Genomic DNA, 19,717 nt, shown 5'->3' on the forward strand with positions numbered 1-19,717 from the left:
GTGGGTGATCAGATTGCCCGCAAGGGGCAGGTTAGGGGCTGATTGATGGGTGGCAGTGACGGGGTGACAGGGGGTGATTGATGGGTGATAGGTGATTGGCAGGTGATTGACAGGTGATCAGTGGGTTATTACAGGGAAGAACAGATGTAATTAATGCACTGGTGAATTGATAAGGGGGGGTCAGAGGGCAATCTGAGCGTGTGGGCGGGTGATTGGGTGCCCGCAAGGGGCAGATTAGGGTCTGATCTGATAGGTAACAGTGACAGGTGGTGATAGGGGGTGATTGATGGGTAATTAGTGGGTGTTTAGAGGAGAGAATAGATGTAAACAATGGATTTGGGAGGTGATCTGATGTCGGATCTGTGGGCGATCTATTGGTGTGGGGGGGGTGATCAGATTGCCCGCAAGGGGCAGGTTAGGGGCTGATTGATGGGTGGCAGTGACAGGGGGTGATTGATGGGTGATTGATGGGTGATTGACGGGTGATTGACAGGTGATTGACAGGTGATCAGGGGGATAGATGCATACAGTAAACTGGGGGGGGGGGGTCTGGGGAGAATCTGAGGGGTGGAGGGTGATCAGGAGGGGGCAGGGAGCAGGGGGGGGGATAAAAAAAAAATAGCGTTGACAGATAGTGACAGGGAGTGATTGATGGGTGATTAGGGGGGTGATTGGGTGCAAACAGGGGTCTGGGGGGTGGGCAGGGGGGGGTCTGATGGGTGCTGTGGGCGATCTGGGGCAGGGGGGGGAGAAATCAGTGTGCTTGGGTGCAGACTAGGGTGGCTGCAGCCTGCCCTGGTGGTCCCTCGGACACTGGGACCACCAGGGCAGGAGGCAGCCTGTATAATACACTTTGTAAACATTACAAAGTGTATTATACACTTTGTATGCGGCGATCGCGGGGTTAACATCCCGCCGGCGCTTCCGTATAGCCGGCGGGATGTTGCGGCGAGCGAGCGGTGACAGGCGCCGGCGGAGGATCGCGTCACGGATGACGCGATCGCTCCGCCCATGCCCTTAAATGGACCGCCGCCTCTGTGGGTGAGGCCGTCCTGCAGGGCTCCACTTCCCCGCCGCCCCTGTGTAGTGGGCGGTCGGGAAGTGGTTAAAGGAAACATGAAGTGAGAGGGTTATATGGAGGCTGACCTTTATTTCCTTTTAGACAATGCACATGGCTGTCCTGCTGACCCTTTTGCCTCTACAGCCTCATCTACACAGTACAATTTTCAATCAAATAGATGATCTATTACATAGATCGATCTAATAAGAAATTGAATCGTGTGTAGACATCCAAATTGTTTCAGATCAATTTTGCGATAGATTTTGGGTACTTATCAAAGCAAAATCTAACGCAATCCAATTGGACTAGTTGGAAATTATCTTAAGCCTCATCTACACGGTACAATTTTCTGTTAGATCGGATCTATTAGACAATTTCCAACCGGATTGCGTTAGATATTGCAATAGATTTTGGGTATTTATCAAAACAAAATCTATTGCAAAATTGATCTGAAACAATTTGCACATCTACACACGATGCAATTTCTTATTAGATCCATCTAATAGATCTGTCTGATGGAAAATTGTACCGTGTAGTTGAGGCTTAATACCTTTTAGCCATAGACCCTGAACAAGCATGCAGATCAGATGTTTCTGACAAGATTAGCTGCATGCTTGTTTCAGGTATGTGATTCAGATGCTACTGGTGCCACAGGATGATTAACAGCAAGGCAGCTGGTTTTGTACAAAAGGAAATATGGCAGACTCCATATCTCTCACTTTGGGTTCCTTTTAAATAAAATTTTCAGGCAGGAAGAGGCAAAATAAAAATACTTACAGCTTTTGCAAAAACTCCCATGAGCTCTGGGAACTGATGTGTGAGGAGAGCCAGCATGGCTGTGAAGGAGCATAATCCCGCTGTGAAGAGTATGAAGAAAGGAAGCTCTTTCTTTGGATATACTGAAACTTCATGAAATGCTGCAACAGAGAAGACACAAAAGTTCCTAATCATTCAAATCACCAATGTGTGTCTAAAGTTAATTACAAGATTTGTCCTTAGAATTCTATACGCGTGTGCGTGCGCGTGCGTGCGTGCGTGTGTGTCCGTGTGTGTGTGTGTGTGTGTGTGTGTGTGTCCGTGTCCTTGAAGAAAGGATACTGCCCAAAACATCAAAGTATTAGACATTATAATACAAATATATTGTATTTTTTTTTTAAAGACTGTAAACTTGTGTGTAGCCTGTTTCTGTGTGGTATTAGACTACTTATTCCTGCCAAAGTCAGCCACACACTGGTCGATTATGCCACCAGATCGACCAGCAGATAGATCCCTCTGATGAAAGAGGGACCTATTGGCTGCCGCCACTGCCCCCTGCATACATTACCTGATCCGCCCGGCGCGAGTTACCAGTCTCCGCTGTCTCTTCTCCGCTCCAGCTTCACTTTACTTCCTGTCAGGGAAGTTTAAACAGTAGAGGGCGCTCTACTGTTTAAACTTCCCCGACAGGAAGTATGTGAAGCCAGCCGGAGCCCAGCGTGGAGAAGGCTCCGCGAGGACACGCGTCGGCAGAACAGGTAATGTATTGCCGCTAGCGTCGGTCTTCGAATATTCAAACGCCACTATTGGCGCACTCCCGACCGCTGGTGATTTAGCGAAATTTTCCATGCAGAAAGATCAACGGGATCGATCGTTTTCGGGCGGAAATCAGTCGAAAGGTCAGCGTTTGCGCATCGATTTCACAGCAGATTCGATCACAGTGATCGAATCTGCTGTCTATCGGGGAAGTGTATGGGCACTTTAAGTGTTCGTTTCCATTCACAATGAAAGTGGGACACACTGCTAAGCACCAATCTTAACTCCCTGGGCTTCCCATTCACTGCAATGCTCTCTTTAAAAGGAAAAAAGTTCCTTCCCCTCTGCTTTGTAATGAATGGTCTTCTCTGCACTACTTTGTACCCTTGTGTAGATCAATAATGTGAATGTGAGCTGCTTTTATTAGACTACAGGTAGTCCCCAGTTAACAAACGAGATAGGGACTGTAGGTTTGCTCTTAACCTGAATCTGTTCTTAAAGAGAAACAGTAACCAAGAATTGAACTTCATCCCAATCAGTAGCCGATATCCCCTTTCCCATGAGAAATCTTTTCCTTTTCACAAACGGATCATCAGGGGGCTGTTCCCTTTAGACACAGAAGGGACAGAGGCACTGAGGTGACGGTGTGTCTTTGTCCGGTCTGTGCATCTGTCCCTTCAGTGCCTCTGTCCCTTCTGCATCTGTTGTCCGCTCTGTGTGTATTTGTCCGGTCTGTGCATGTCCCTTCTGTGCATTTGTCCCCTCAATGCCTCTGTCCACGTTTGCCCCCATCTCTCCATGCAGCAGCAGTGCTGGACTCACCTTCCAGTCCGAGGTCAGCGTTGTCAGTTTAGCCACTCAGCCTCCCGCTCCCTTTAGCGTACAACCTGTATGTCACATGACATACAGAAAGCGAAGCGATGCCATGCACATGAGCTGGCTAGGTACAGAGGGAGGACGACTGACACCGTTGGACTCGGTTTGGAGGCGAGTCCAACACTGCTGCTGATGCAGGGGACATGCACCGGGACTTTGGGGAAGTTTAAAGCCACTTGTTCAAACGTCCCCCACACGGAAGTGACGGAATCAGGCCATTTGTATCAGCAGGTCGTTCGTAAGTCGGGGATCACCTGTATAGTAATAGTTGGCCTTGCACCACACATTTACCTTCAACAATCTATTAAATAATGCCACACTGCATTAGTACTCCCACTCGAATGGTCCATTCACACTAAATCAGTTGCTGTCAGTTACAACTGAAGTGCAGTACAGTGTTTCATTATTCATTCCAGTTCACATTATATGCATTTTAACTGAAAGCTTTTTACAATGCACTGCTATGGAACAACTGATCAGTTAAAGCAGAACTGAAGCGAGAGTGATATGGAGGCTGCCATATTTATTTCCTTTTAACTACCTAAAGACTGCGTCACGCCAATGGGCTTGAACGAGGTGGTTCCCCCAGGACTGCCTAACGCCGACTGGCGTCAAGTCCTAGGGCATGTTTTTCAAGAGATCGTGCGTGCATCTCGCTTGAATGACGGAGGTCATCAATCTCCCAGCGGCGACAGCCGCTAGGAGACTATTAGACGGCGAAACTGCCGTCTATTTACACTGTACAGCACTGCGATCTACGGCAGCGCTGTACCGGGGACAGTCGTGTCACTCTGCTGTCCCCCTGGGAGACACATGAGCGATTGGCTGCAATAGGATAATGCCTATGACAGCCGAACGCAGTGAATGGGCGGTGGGGGATGTTTAAAAAAAAGGGAGGGATTTAAAAAAAAAAAAAGTAGATAAAAAAAAAATACATAACAGAAAGCTCGGTTGGTGGGCAGAACAGGGGGGGGGGGGGGGGCTACGGTCACTAGGTGGGTGTAAGCCTACGGTCTTCAAGAGGTTAAATCAGGCATGGGCAAACTTGGCCCTCCAGCTGTTGAGGAACTATAAGTCCCACAATGCATTGCAGGAGTCTGACAGCCACAGTCATGACTCATAAAGGCAAATGCATTGTGGGATTTGTAGTTCCTTAACGGCTGGAGGGCCACGTTTGCCCATGCCTGGGTTAAATAATACCAGTTGCCTGGCTATCCTACTGATCCTCTGCCTCTAATACTTTTAGCCATAGACCCTGAACAAGCATGCAGCAGATCAGGTGTTTCTGACATTGTCAGATCTGACAAGATTAGCCACATGCTTGTTCCCAGTGTTATTCATACACTACTGATGCCAGATCAGCAGGGATACCAGGCACCTGGTAATGTTTAACAGGAAATAAATATGGCAGCCTCCATTATTCTTCTCACTGTAGTTGTCCTTTGCACACTGATGCATTTTAGTGTGAAAGAGGCCTAAAGCAGGATCAAAAGTCATACTCATACCAATTTGAGAGAGTTTTGAGATAAAAGGTTAAAAGTTTCAATTTTGTGATTGGAATTTGTTGTAGAAAAGAGCCTAAAATGCTGCTGCTAGCCACAACCTATAAATGACCACTATATGGGACATGCTGACATTCCCTATTGTCATTTCTGTAAGGCTGGATTCTCAGTGGTCAGTTGCGTAACGCATGCGTTAGGAGTGTGAACTGCAATGAAGATTGGACCTAGACTAAGGCTAATTTCACATTTGTGCCATGCGAACGTCCCGAGGCAGGAGAGCCTGGTCCAGGACCATCGCATTGTTCCCCTGTGCACATTACCCTGCGGCTCAGTGTGCCAACAGGATAATATGCATAGTGCCCCCCCTCTCAGTGACTTAGTCTCTGCTGGACAGGAAGCAAGTCTCTGGCTTACCGTCGCTCTGTGCATGCATACCACACCGATTCATGCACACTTGCCATTTCTGCATAATCCGTGTGATGGCACTGTAGAGTTTGCGGAAGGCTTGCAGCAATTTTGCTACTTCCGTCTCACTGCATTGTCGCCATAGCATTGCCGTTGCGACAAGCTGCGTTGGTGGAGAGTACCGTGATGCTACGAAACAAGGCAAGTGTGAAAGTACCCTCATACAAAGCCTGCATGCAGCGAGTTATGCTGGGCATACACGGTGCAATTCTTCTTATCAATCGAGCCGCTGATGGCTCGACTGATAAGATCCAACCTGTCCGATACCCCACCGGATCGATTCTGTGCTCGATACCGACGGGGGGAACAATGGAAATAAACAAAGCGCTGATTAAAAGCGGCGGCGGGGGCGCGCCGGCATCGAGCCAGCGGCTCGATGCCAGCGCAGAATTGCACCGTGTATGCCCAGCATTAGAATAATGGGATCTGTTACAACACAGTACTGTGAACAGACCAATAGAATTGTATTAGCAGTGCGATGACATGCAAAATTATTCTGCAGTGCAACTGTGCACTGTGAACTAGCTATAACAAGCACAACAAAATCATCAGTATATGTTGTATGTGACACTGTATGTGTCACAGAAAAGCCATTCTACAATATGTTAGTGTTATGGTTGCGCCAGTTGCTTAACTCCTGGAGCAACTAGCAAGAACACATATCAGGCAAGCTAAGCTCGTGCTTTATAACTGGTTTCTATTGTACCTTTAAAAATTGGACAGATGTGTTATTCTAGCAGCATCCATCAATACTGTACTTACAAGGAAGTAGTTCTCTGTCTGCAGTCTCTGTACAGATGGGGTATGGATAGAAGAGGTGACCCTTTTCCAATGGGTAAGGAATCATTCTGAATGCTGGAACATAAAGCAAAGCCATTTCACATCAATAAAAACCTAGAAATATTTTCCAGAAATGTAGAAACCTAAAAAAATGGTTTCCCCAAAAATGAGCAAAAGTATTGTCCTCATTTGCAAAACACTATAAATCAATAATGATCATGCATACACTACAGTGCTCACATCTTCTGGGTCACCCTGCAAATATTCTACAATCAAGTAACATGGACAAAGCCAACAGAGAACACATATGGTAACATCTGTGCAGAAGATCGTAGATAATGGAATAAACCCTTTTTATTACCAACACACAGAAGCTGTGTAGCACTCTAGACAGATGAAGGAATCAGTCCTGTTTTTCAATAAATGTTTTCAAAAACTTTTTTAGCCTGTTTAATGTATTTTCATAAATTGCTTAAAGTGACTCTGTAACAAAAATTACAACTATAACCATCTCTGTAATAAATCAATGTATCTTTCCCCTATCAGACTTGTCGGCCTGTGTCTGGAAGGCTGCCAAGTTCTTCAGTGTTGAACTGTTCCTCTATGCACACTCCAGTGTGTGTTTTATTTACATAAGCCAGCAGCTTCTCTGCTATCTTATCAGTGATAGAAGAGAGCTGGATAAAAATCCTCCTCTGGAGGCTGTGAAAGGAGCTGGTCTGTCACATACTGAGGAATTAACGACATAGGCAGAGCTGTCTGCAGGAAGCCTGTAATGTTCAGTGCATGAGAGAAGCTGGGGACAGAAGGTAAACACACACAAGTGATCTCTTGAGATTCAGAAGTAAGGCTGTATACAGCCTGCTTGTGTATGGATGTATTTTCTATGTGTGGACATGCTGTACATCAACCTACTTCCTGTTTTGGTGGCCATTTTGTTTGTTTATAAACAAACTTTTTAAAACAGTTTTTGACTACTTTTAATGCGGCGGGGAGCGGTGAAATTGTGACAGAGGGTAATAGGAGATGTCCCCTAACGCACTGGTATGTTTACTTTTGTGCGATTTTAACAATACAGATTCTCTTTAAAGAACCACTGTTGTAAAATGTAAAAGTAGCATATTAAAAATTATGAATTAACTACATAGCGACCGCATCACACCGATGGGCGTGACCGCGGCGGCAGCCCCAGGAACGCCTAACGCCAATTGGCGTCAAGTCCTGGAGCTGCAGTTTCCCAGGGAACATTCCCTGCCAGTTCACGGTGCGGAGCTCCATAATTAGCCTGCTAGCTGCAGATCGCGGCTAGCAGGCAGTTTGTAAACGAAAGGGGAAAGAAACCCCCTTTGTTTATATCCGTACAGTGCTGCCGTCTCCAGCAGCGCTGTACGAGATCGGCAATCCCCGGCCTGTAATTGGCTGGGGAGCGCCATCCTCTCATAGGCTGATGCCTATGAGAGGCGGAGAACAGGTTGGATCGCCGTCCTGTTCATTTCTGTAGGCTGAAGGAAGAGGGAAAGGAAAGGGAGGGGGACAGGGAGAGAAAGAGCCTCTATGAGGCAGAACAAAAAAAAAAAAGCAGCGATCGGACACCTCCGGCAGCATGTCCCCTTAGGGACAAAAATAGGAGGGGAGTCCGATCGCCATGCTTCTTAGCTGGGCTGTGCAGTAGGCTGAATAGCCTGCACAGCCCAGTGCAGCAAAAAAAGAGCCTGGTCTTTAGGGGGGGTTTAACACTGCGGTTGTCAAGTGGTTAAAAAAAAAAAAACAGAGTGAGGAATGGGAAGGGTCTATGTGATCCAGACCCTTCCTTCGAAATAGGTAGGTCCCTAACCTGAAGTAAGTTTCCTCGCTTTAGGTTCACTTTAAAGCACCACTATCACAAAAATCTTAAAATTTTAAATACATATTAACACATATGTTTCTTCCAGAGTAAAATGAACCATAACTTATCTCCCGAGTTGCTGTCACTTACAGTAGGTAAATAAAGGTCATGCTGAAAATCCCCCATGAAGAGATGGGCTAGTCTAAACCTGTCTGTTCTGTCAGATTTCTTCCTACTGTAAGTGACAGCAACATGGGAAAAAGGTAATTTATGTCTTATTTTACTCTGGAAGAAACCTTCTTCTTATTTGTATGTGTTTACACATTTTAAATTTTACAATTTTTTGTTATAGAGGTCCTGTAAATGCTTTGTTGAACTCTGATCAGTGGGTACTTCAACTGTAGTTGAAGTGCTGCCCACAAAATCTGGAAGGGAGTTGATTGGGTCAGGTGATTGGTGCTGGAGAAGGCACATCCATTCTATTGGCAATCTGGAGCTACTGGATTTAGGCCCGGTTCACATCTGCTAAATGAGCCAAAAGGAACCGGTGAGCGGATCCGGTCTCCGCTTCACCGGATCCAAATGGCTCAGTCTATGGCTCGGTTCACATATGAAAACGGATCTGATCAATGATTGATTGGATCAGTTTTCACTCAGGAAATGCATACCTAATCTTCTGCAGCAGCCGGCGGTACAGGGTTCCTCCTCTTCCGCTATGACTACACAGCACGTCATGTAGTCACATGACGCGGAAGAAGACGGAAGCCTCTACCGCTGGCTGCTACGGAAGATTAGGCATGTATAAACCCTCCCTAGCCCACCGGCCCGGCTGCTGCACCCTCCCCTCTCGTCGCTAGATTTACGTCGGCCCATGCCCACATCCCCCGTGTAACAGTCCGTTTCTTCACTAGTGTGAAGAAACGTTCAGTTTCCCATTGCCCCAATGCTGCTGCATTTTTGTCCGGATACGTTCCGCTAAGCAGAACAGTCCGGAAAATAAGGGCCTGCAGCAATTTTTAAGTCCGGGGACCGGAACATACGGAACATATCCGTACCAACGGACGCATGTGAATGGATCCATAGGTTAACATTGGATCCATTAACATCCGTTCCGTTTGTACAGTATACGTTCCGGTTAAATTCTGGAAAAAACTGCTAATGTGAACCGGGCCTTAATCTGAAAGGTACATATAACATCTTTATTGCAAACTGTACCCATGTATAGTGCACAGAACTCTGCATTTCAAATTGATGCAAATTATCTTCATTTAAAAAAATAAAAATGTGAGGCTAAACAAGGCCTTTAAAAAAATGAATAGTTGATAACAGTTTATGTTTGTACACCTGAAACTGCCAGTGTGGAAAATGAAATAGGTGACTTGAATGATGATTGCTTTGTAGATCAGTAGGAGGAAACATAAATCACTTGTCCTCCCTGGGGAAAATACTGTGTCCCATTTCTAGAGAGAGTCTGTAGTAAATCAACCAGCATTGCCATCAGTCACCATCATACAAGTAGGGATAACTTGTGGGGTTATTAGAAAGTTTGGACAATAGAATCCTCTGCACTGTATCTTAAACAATACCAGTTCCAGGTCAAAGCTTTGATGTGTGTATTACCACAGTGCCTGTCATCAGGTAGATGTATTTTTGCCTAGAGATGTGAATGATGAATATACGAAGACATAATATCCTGAATCATAGGGAAAGTCAGGATCCCACTAACACATGGCATTTATTTTGGTACATAAATCACTAACGTCTCAAGTATATGTAAAACAATAAAAACAGCATGCGTTTTAATCATTTACAGCTGCCTAATCCCGAATATAAATGGAATTAATCTGAAAATGTACGTTGTCTCGTCACAATGGATATCAGGTATGCAGGACACTGGCTTACAGCATCAATCTCAGGCATACAATGCTCGGCCTTCAAAGTCACATTGTTCCACTCAGATATGTCAGCACATTACAGAGTTGCCGTGTGACTGATGCTCCCACCATAATTACCGCTCACGGAACAAATTACATCACGCCCACCAAAATTGAAGACAGACAACAACAATTTTGCTTCCCTCATTTTAGATCCTATTGCCAAGAATCATTCACATTTCCAAGTTATCACTGCAGGCCATTCTGATTAGATTTAACCAATGCAAGGGCTGCACACAGTGCAAACATGTTCTGGAGAACATAAGCCAAGTCAGTTGTCTTTCTCGCCTAGAAATACTTTTAAAGTTTAACAAACATTGTACCAGGATATTATACTCAACCAGTCTCCTAATATGTACAGGTAAAGTAAAATGTACCAATTTTCCTTTTTTATATATACAGTGATGTGAAAAACTATTTGCCCCCTTCCTGATTTCTTATTCTTTTGCATGTTTGTCACACTTAAAGATTTCTGCTCATCAAAAACCGTTAACTATTAGTCAAGGATAACATAATTGAACACAAAATGCAGTTTTAAATGATGATTTTTATTATTTAGTGAGAAAAAAAAACCTAAAAACCTACATGGCCCTGTGTGAAAAAGAAATTGCCCCCTGAACCTAATAACTGGTTTGGCCACCCTTAGCAGCAATAACTGCAATCAAGCATTTGCGATAACTTGCAACGAGTCTTTTACAGCGCTCTGGAGGAATTTTGGCCCACTCGTCTTTGCAGAATTGTTGTAATTCAGCTTTATTTGAGGGTTTTCTAGCATGAACCGCCTTTTTAAGGTCATGCCACAACATCTCAATAGGATTCAGGTCAGGACTTTGACTAGGTCACTCCAAAGTCTTCATTTTGTTTTTCTTCAGCTATTCAGAGGTGGATTTGCTGGTGTGTTTTGGGTCATTGTCCTGCTGCAGCACCCAAGATCACTTCAGCTTGAGTTGACGAACAGATGGCCGGACATTCTCCTTCAGGATTTTTTGGTAGACAGTAGAATTCATGGTTCCATCTATCACAGCAAGCCTTCCAGGTCCTGAAGCAGCAAAACAACCCCAGACCATCACACTACCACCACCATATTTTATTGTTGGTATGATGTTCTTTTGCTTAAATGCTGTGTTACTTCTACGCCAGATGTAACGGGACACGGTCCACAAGGTATTTTCCCAAAAGTCTTGGCAATCATTGAGAGGTTTTTTAGCAAAATTGAGACGAGCCTTAATGTTCTTTTTGCTTAAAAGTGGTTTGCGCCTTGGAGATCTGCCATGCAGGCCGTTTTTGCCCAGTCTCTTTCTTATGGTGGAGTTGTGAACACTGTCCTTAATTGAGGCAAGTGAGGCCTGCAGTTCTTTAGATGTTGTCCTAGGGTCTTTTGTGGCCTCTCGGATAAGTTTTCTCTGCGCTCTTGGGGTAATTTTGGTCGGCCGGCCACTTCTAGGAAGGTTCATCACTGTTCCATGTTTTTGCCATTTGTGGATAATGGCTCTCACTGTGGTTTGCTGGAGCCCCAAAGCTTTAGAAATGGCTTTATAACCTTTACCAGACTGATAGATCTCAATTACTTTTGTTCTCATTTGTTCCTGAATTTCTTTGGATCTTGGCATGATGTCTAGCTTTTGAGGTGCTTTTGGTCTACTTCTTTGTGTCAGATAGGTCCTATTTAAGTGATTTCTTGATTGAAACAGGTGTGGCAATAATCAGGCCTGGGGGTGACTACAGAAATTGAACTCAGGTGTGATAAACCACAGTTAAGTTATTTTTTAACAAGGGGGGCAATCACTTTTTCACACAGGGCCATGTAGGTTTTGAGGTTTTTTTTTCTCACTAGATAATAAAAACCATCATTTAAAACTGCATTTTGTGTTCAATTATGTTATCTTTAACTAATAGTTAACGGTTTTTGATGAGCAGAAAACGAAAATGTGACAAACATGCAAAAGAATAAGAAATCAGGAAGGGGGAAAATAGTTTTTCACATCACTGTAATTGAGCATGAAGTCATGTTATATTTGTTATACTCTCTGCAAGTTCTATAATCCCTCTAACTGGCTCTAACCCTCCTCTGTATTGAAGAGGAGCTGTCAGCCATACATCTCAGAGAAAAAAGACACATATTGTATATAAGTAGATACTCTACTTACATAACACACATCAGTGTTCTCCCCAGGCTCTTTTAGCCAGGTGCTACACCCGGCTAGTTTTGGTGACCACCCGGCTCACCTCTTCCTATGCTGTAAGCAGAGTTGCTCACAGAAGTAAAGGCTCTGCATTCACATCTCGCCCCACCCGGCTACTATTTCATGCCACCCGGCTGGAAAAAAATTCTGGGGAGAATACTGCACATATTGTACTTGGTTTTGATTTTAGTGATTTTTCTATAGTAAAGAAAAAGAAAATCCTTCTTAGGAATGGAATCTCCATTTTAACTGTCTATCTTGAAGCCAATCCTTATGTCATTTCCTCCCTTACTCTCTGCTGCCTGATTGTGTATGCATTGCCAGCCCTCCTCCCAGTCTTCAGGCACTCCCACCCTGATCTGCAATAGAAAGTGCATTGTCTCACCATGACAGCATGAGAAATATTGGCCAATCAGAGAGGAACAGAGGTGTGGCAGGGGGAAAGAGGCTTCAGCCAATCAGGTTGCATTAGTTAAGTCTGAGAGGAATGTAAAGAAGTAAAATTAAAAAAAAAAAAAAAAGACAACCCAGTATGCCCTGCAACTACCAATGTGCCAAATCAGAGTCAGGTAAACTGGGGAATAGTCATTTATCAACAAAACAAGCAATAGTGATGTTTAACTTTTGGATTGTCTGGTTAGCATCCTTATTACTTGTTTACCAGATAAAAATAAAGAATTGATTTTAGACCCTCCTCAAATCCACAAGTGGTGGAAGAGGAGGAATCCTGGGAATCACCATATTATTGTATTATTATTATTATTTGACACTATTAGCCAAGCACCACCAGTCGTGAGGAAAAATCATCTAAACATCCAAAATCCAATTACCTGCAGTGAGAGGCTCATGTAGTAAACACAGATGCCCCTTCCTTCACCTGTTCTCACAGAGTGATATCGCCAAATAATAATAAGGTCTCGTGCTACAACAAGCAATACACTTTCTTTTCTAGTGGCAAACTTGCTCCTGCATATGTAATGGTGCAATTATTGCCAGTTACAGTAGGTGCTCGGCCTCAGCTTCTGCTGGTCTTTTTGTAAGAGCCTCTTCCATGTAATGTCCCTGTTCTACAGCAAACAAACCCTTTTAGACCCCTAGTCACCTATAAAAATGCATTTGATGGTTCATATATATTGGAGAGAACCATCCATCTTGATTCATGTGATTTGTAAGGGTTACTGCCTTCGGAATCATATGGGATGTGTGAGGGTGCAGACTAGTGTTGTATCATATTTTTTGGTTGAAATTCAATTAAGCCCCTCTGTAGGGAAAAAAAGATACATCCACACATGTCACCACCCCACCCAAAGAAAAAAAAAACATTATTTCCAGCAGCCATTATTTTGTTGGGTTGTCAAACAAGGCAAATTCTCAAAAGTATTTGTGTTCAATTATGTAAATCATCAGGGCAGTTTCTAGGCAAAAATACACCCAGGGCGAGGTTGTAAAAGGTTGGCTCCCCCCGTGGAGCCAGGTATAGGTATCCGCAGTATTGGTTAGCCAGGTCTAGTTGCACTCAGTATTGGTAGCCAGCTATAAGTCTCCCCAGTATAGGTAGCCAGGCATAGGTGCCCCAGTATAGGTAGCCAGCTATAGGTCCCCCAAGTATAGGTTAGCCAGGTAGGTGCCCCCAGTATAGGTAGCCAGTATAGTTGCCCCAGTATAGGTTAGATAGGCATGTGCCCCAGCTATAGGTTAGATAAGTAGGTGCCCCAGTACAGGTTAGCTAGGTGGGTGCCTCCAATATAGGTAGCCAGAATAGTTGCCCCCAGTATAGGCTAGCTAGGTAGGCGCCCCCAGTATAGGCTAGATAGGTAGGTAGGTGCCCCCAGTATACGTTACATAGGTAGCTGTCCCAGTATAGGTTAGATAGGTAGTTGCCTCCAGTGTAAGTTGGATAGGAAGGAGCCCCCAGTACAGGTTAGATAGGTAGATGCCCCGCAATATCGGTTAGATAGGTAGCTGCCCCCAGTATAGGTTAGATAGGTTGGTCCCCCAGTATAGGCTACATAGGTAGGTGCCCCCAGTAAAGGTTAGCTAGGTAGGTGCCCCCATGTATAGGTTAGCTAGGTAGGTGCCCTCAGTATAGGTTAAATAGGAAGGTACCCCCAGTTTAGGCTAGACAGGTAGGTACCCTCAGGTTTAGGCTAGGTAGGTAGGTACCCTGAGGTTTAGGCTAGATACGTAGGTACCCCCAGTATAGGTTAGATACGTAGGTACCCCCAGTATATGCTAGATAGGTAGGTACCCTCCCCTAATAGTGGAGGGGGAGTCGCAGCTGCTAGAAGGGCGGCCCGACCTCCGTGCTCTCCCTCCGATACAGAGTGCAGCAGGAAGCATTCAGTAGAGCAACGCACCTACCTGGTTTTGATCGCCGCTCAATTGCCGTTGATCTCCTCCTCTGCATAGCCGCTGATGCACACAAACTTCCTGTTTAGCAGAAAGTCTAGTGTGTATCAGCGGCTATGCAGAGGAGGAGACCAGCGGCAACTGAGCGGCGATTGGAACCAGGTAGGCGAGTTGCTCTATACTGAATGCTTCCTGCTGCACTCTGCATCGGAGGGAGGCCCGGGAGAGGTCGGGCTGCCCTCCCTGCAGCTGCGACTCCCCCTCCATCTCGGCGCCCCCTCAGCACTCAGGGCGGCCGCACGGCCCTAGAGACGGGCCTGTAAATCATAAGTATTGTACTTGGAATTGAACCTTTCATATTCTTAGCAGACACATGGCTTTTACAGTAATGTAGGGATCATGGGAAAAGCAGTATTGGGTCTATTTTCCCCCATTTTGTGAGTTATATGGTTTACCTGAGTGACCTGCCAACCAGCTTAAACCAGAGCGGTTAAGAAATGAGTCACAGTGGTAGGCATTCTGTCCACCGCATTTTATGTTTACCTATCAACCTATCAGAATTTGTGATCAATATTGTATTAAGTTGGCCTTTGGAAACAATATCCTCACATTAAGATGAATAAGGTTACAGTGTCGCCATATAAAATCTGATCAGCATTAATCATCACAAGATGGCAATATTCTTATGCAGTACCTCATAACCACATTCAAAGTCATAACCGCATGGGAATTTGGCACAGAGACAACATAATTTTCAAAAATGTATTAATGTAAGCAGACTGAAGTTTGGTTCATGCCAGGTAAACAGATCTATTGTGTTACTAAATAATGTGCACACCTTAAATTAATTCAGTTGCTTGTCCAAAAGATTTCCCTCCAGATTGTCATTAGGAAAAGAGAACTGTCTTCACTTAACGGACATCAAGGTGGAAATGCTTAAGGAAACAATTATGACTGATTTCTCTGAAACTCTCTGGAGAATGAGCCAACACTAACAACACTGCAAATAGGGGAGGAGCTGCTCCTTGTGGGCAGAAAGCCACATGTATATAGGTAAGCAGAGATGACCAAGTTTCTTCTGCTCGGAAACGAAAGCTTACACATGCTAAACTAAAGTGCTTTGACATGTCCGACAAATGACAGATTTTGCGGTATCGGACAATTGTGTGCAAAAATGTAGCCATATGCCGAGCGACCAACATTGGGCATTTTGCCTGATCTACCTGGCGGATCAACTCAAACCACTGTCAGGCAGATATCGTAGAGTTGGCCACCTCTGCACAATGTTGTTTGAACTACTGAATGTGCGCCTGTAGTGCAGTATGTCTTTTCCGCTTGCATGTGCAGTATTTATGTCTAATACAGTATATAAAAAAGTGGATCCGAGAAACTTTTACTCATTGCATAATTGTGTTCCTTTCATATTGTTTCTAGGGCATTCCTCAAGCCAAATACTTTTTGTTTTAGTTTTAATACTCTCCCTATAAACTAAACGAGCCTCGCCCACAGCTTTTCAGAAAGCCTTGGCATTTTCAGACAGTAGCAAGGGCTCATGGTAGCTTAGTCTGGGCAGGAGGAGGGGGAGATATTACTAGCCAGAGATTTCAGAGGCAGAGGGGAGGAGGGAGGAATTAGGTTTTCACAGGCTGAGTGCTGGAGATGCAGATCAGCTTGCCTGTGTGTAATGTTTACAAACAACATGGCAGCTGTCATTGTATCGCAGGAAGAAATAATCATATTCTGTTGAAGCTGTTTGCAGCTAGATTTGCTGTGTAAACTATCTAAACTTTAGATAAGATATATAGACAAGTTACTTGTTATAGTTAGTTTTTCCATCTCGGATCCTCTTTAAATAGTACCTCTCAGTAAATATATTAAATAGCCAGGTGCATCAAGAAAGCAATTAAAGGGAACCTTAACTGAGAGCGATATGGATGTTTCCTTTTAAACAATGCCAGTTGCCCGGCAGCCCTGCCAATCTCTTTGGTTGTAGTAGTGGTTGAATCACACACCTGAAACAAGCATGCAGCTAATCCAGTCTGACCTCAGTCAGAGCACCTGATCTGCATGCTTGTTGAGGGCCTGTGGTGTAAAGTATTAGAAACACGGGATCAGTAGGAGAGTCAGGCAACTGATATTTTAAAAGGATACAAATCCATATCCTTCTCAGTTTAGGTTCCCTTTAAGTAACCAAGTGCACCCTGTATATATGAATTAAGTAGCCATGTTCCCCAGATAACAGAATGAATGTGCTGGCTGGGGTGGGAGGGTGCATCCAGGCACTGACTGAGGTGGGTGGGAAGGTGCATCCAGGCGCTGACTGAGGGTAAGTGGGACGGTGCATCTAAGCGCTGGCTTGGGAGGAAGGGAACATCTAGGTGTCAGCAGGGATGGGAGGGAGGGAGCATCTAGGCGCTTGCTGGGGTGGGGGGGTTTGAAGGAGCAACTAGGTGGTGGCTGGAGGGGGGGGGGGGGGGGGCATCTAGGCGCTGGCTGGGTGGTAGAGAGATGCTAGGTGCTGGTTGATGTGGGTGGGAGGGAGGTGCTGGTTGGGGTGGGTAGGAGGGCTGGCTGAGTGCTGGCTGTGGCTTGGTGCTCACTGCTGCCTAGGGAGTGCAGGGTGCTGTCTAGGGATCGCTAGGTGCTGCAACCTACCCGAGTGCTTTGCTTGGTGCTGGCTGGGGAGTGCTGGTTTCTGTGCTTGGTGTTGGCTGGGGACTGCTAAGTGCTGTGGTACTGGGCGAGAGGGCTGGCTACTCACACAGACCTAAGGTCAGCGGTGACCAAAGAGAGGCAGAGCAAACTACCTCCCCGGGCGCGGTACACTTTACATGCAGGAAGTAACCAATTACTTTCCCATTTGAAGGGTCAGCGTCTTCGGGTAGTGTGCACCCTGCTCTGCCTCTCTCCGGTTGCCGTTAATCTGTGGTCTGATTGAGAGGGGCGCTCGCAGCAGGGAGGCACAAGTAGTGGCACAACTAGCTACGTCACTGGTCTGCACATTTTTGGCATAACCACAAAGTTTGCCATTGCTCTACATGTGTGCAGAGATTAAAACTAATGTGAAGTGAAATTAAAATAATAAAAACACATACTGATCTATGGAGAGAGAAGGCTCCGGAATCTAATAAAGCCTTCCTGTTCCTCTCACATTCCCCTCATTCCAACGTTGTCACCCTCGCAAGAGAGCAGTATTCTATCAATTGGTGAAAAAGCAGAGTATCCTCTGGAGGCTTCAAGAGCCTTAGTGCTCCCGAAGACGGGCCGCTCCGTACTTCGCAAGCACATAAAACACTTTGGCGAGCACTTGCGCAATCTGGAGACTGGCATCTTCATTCTCGGGCTTCCAAAACCACGAGTGGCAGCAGCTTTGAACAGGGGGTGAGAGCGCTGGAACCGTGACCGTGAGAGGAACAGGAAGAGCCCTTTCCTCTCCATAGGCACGTATCGGACTTTTTTTTTTATAATCTTACTTCACATTTTCTATAAGTAAGCTAGAAGTATTAAAGTCCTGGTGCCTACCTTGCTTTTTTCTGTTAATATCTGAGCTGGGTGTGGCTTTGATTAATACTGCATCACAGAGTTGGATCTTTATGCACTGAATGGGGTGATGAAGACCATTTTTACATTTTTGTAAGATCTCAGGATGCAGGTAAATATGCGAAATGAAGCCTTCAAAATAGCCAGCACACTTGTATATAAAGGCAAAGTTCAAAGGAACGTGGTGGATTTTTCAACATAATAAGTTGTCAGTGATGCATCTTTTTGAGTGAAAAATGATCCTGCTCCTAAAGGCATGCAGTGCGGGAAAAAAGAGCAGTTTTTTCCATCTGGAGACATATTCATTTCCACAACACAGACGTGCTAGTTTCAGAGGTCACAGCCAGGGAGCAGCAATTCACTAGACAATGCAGATGCAAGTCAAAAAATTATGGGACCTTCTACAGCAAAGTACCCACTGCCTGATGGCCTTCTCTGCAACCAACCAGGTTCTTTGGATGCATCAAATCCTATAAAGTACAACAACCTAACTTAACACCCTCTGCAAATTGCATGGAAACTTCTCCTTATCAACCTCCATGGAGCCACACTGATGTACATGGAGAACCCACCTCCCATTGCATCCCCCACACAAAACAGAGGGGACATCCAGAGGTGCCCTCCACCTTGATCACACCCTTTCTGCATCCTTTCTTTTGGTGCCCCCCACAGTTTGTGCTAACCTTCCCTGGGTCATATAAAAAGTGTGACCATTATGATCTCCCACCCATTACAAAGTTGGCACAAAATAATATTAAAGTATTTGGGGCCCCTGTGGTTGCAGGAGCTGCACACCCTGTAGTTACACCACTAGGGGTGCCCCAAATGTCATCTCCACAGGGCAACTTGCGAGACATCTGTGTGTGTCACTCATTCAGCCTCCTGCTCCCTGCACAGAGGAGTAAGTAGGTAGTGACTGAACAAGTGAGCAAAATTGTGGGAAAACCCCACCATGGCCAACAACTGCAAAGGGGCTGCAATACCATCTTAGGAGAAAAAAGAAAAATATTGTCCAATCCGCAAAACCTCAAAGAACACAAACTGTGAACACAAGAATTCACCTATTTCCGGTTTTACTTTTTTTTTTTATAATATTACGGTTAACTGATCATTTTGTAGATACAGTATTTGGATGCACTAGGAGTTCTGGTGTGAATGTCTTTCACAAAGTGATGGAAAAAGACAGGATTTATAATATCCACAGGCGAGAGAAAAAAAATAATACCCATTACACTTTAGTTTATTTTGTACAATAAATTGTAAAATCAGAAACAATGTGTGTCCTTTCACTGCTATACTGTGCTTCCATAGCCACTAAGTGATGTGATACTGCCACCATGTGTTGAATTTTGAGTACTGCACTCATCGTGTTCTAGTGTACTTTTTGATGTAGGATCATACTGTATAACTACTTAATAATGAATATATGAGGTTTTCCATTTGATCTTTATTCAGAGAAATGTAAACATCTAGATAAATAGCCAAGCATTAAGAGTTATATATGGTAACATTTGTACTTTATATATCCAATTAACATCTAATTGGCCTGCTCCTTATTAGGGGTTTTTGCTAATGATGAACAGTGAGCTCTGAGGGCAGAGACCTACATGGAGCACAGCTCTGTAAGCATGTTGGACTAAGCAGGGCAAAAATCCAGCCTACTGTTCTAAAAGAACAAACCCCACAATTCG

General features: G+C 44.8%; 1 protein-coding gene across 5 annotated transcripts in view; it reads right to left on the bottom strand.

The window, feature by feature from the left end:
- LOC137561421 (suppressor of tumorigenicity 7 protein homolog) overlaps window positions 1-19,717 on the bottom strand; it is a 197,258-nt gene that overhangs the window by 11,138 nt on the left and 166,403 nt on the right. For all 5 annotated transcript variants that reach the window (XM_068272719.1, XM_068272718.1, XM_068272721.1 and 2 more), the window contains exons 13-14: window positions 6,178-6,270; window positions 1,838-1,977 (exon numbers count right to left, since the gene is read on the bottom strand). In XM_068272719.1, coding sequence (XP_068128820.1) covers window positions 1,838-1,977; window positions 6,178-6,270 — 233 coding nt within the window. The remainder of the gene's footprint in view (window positions 1-1,837; window positions 1,978-6,177; window positions 6,271-19,717) is intronic.

The sequence above is a fragment of the Hyperolius riggenbachi genome, chromosome 3 (genome assembly GCF_040937935.1).
Source record: "Hyperolius riggenbachi isolate aHypRig1 chromosome 3, aHypRig1.pri, whole genome shotgun sequence".
NCBI classification, from domain to species: Eukaryota; Metazoa; Chordata; class Amphibia; order Anura; family Hyperoliidae; genus Hyperolius; species Hyperolius riggenbachi.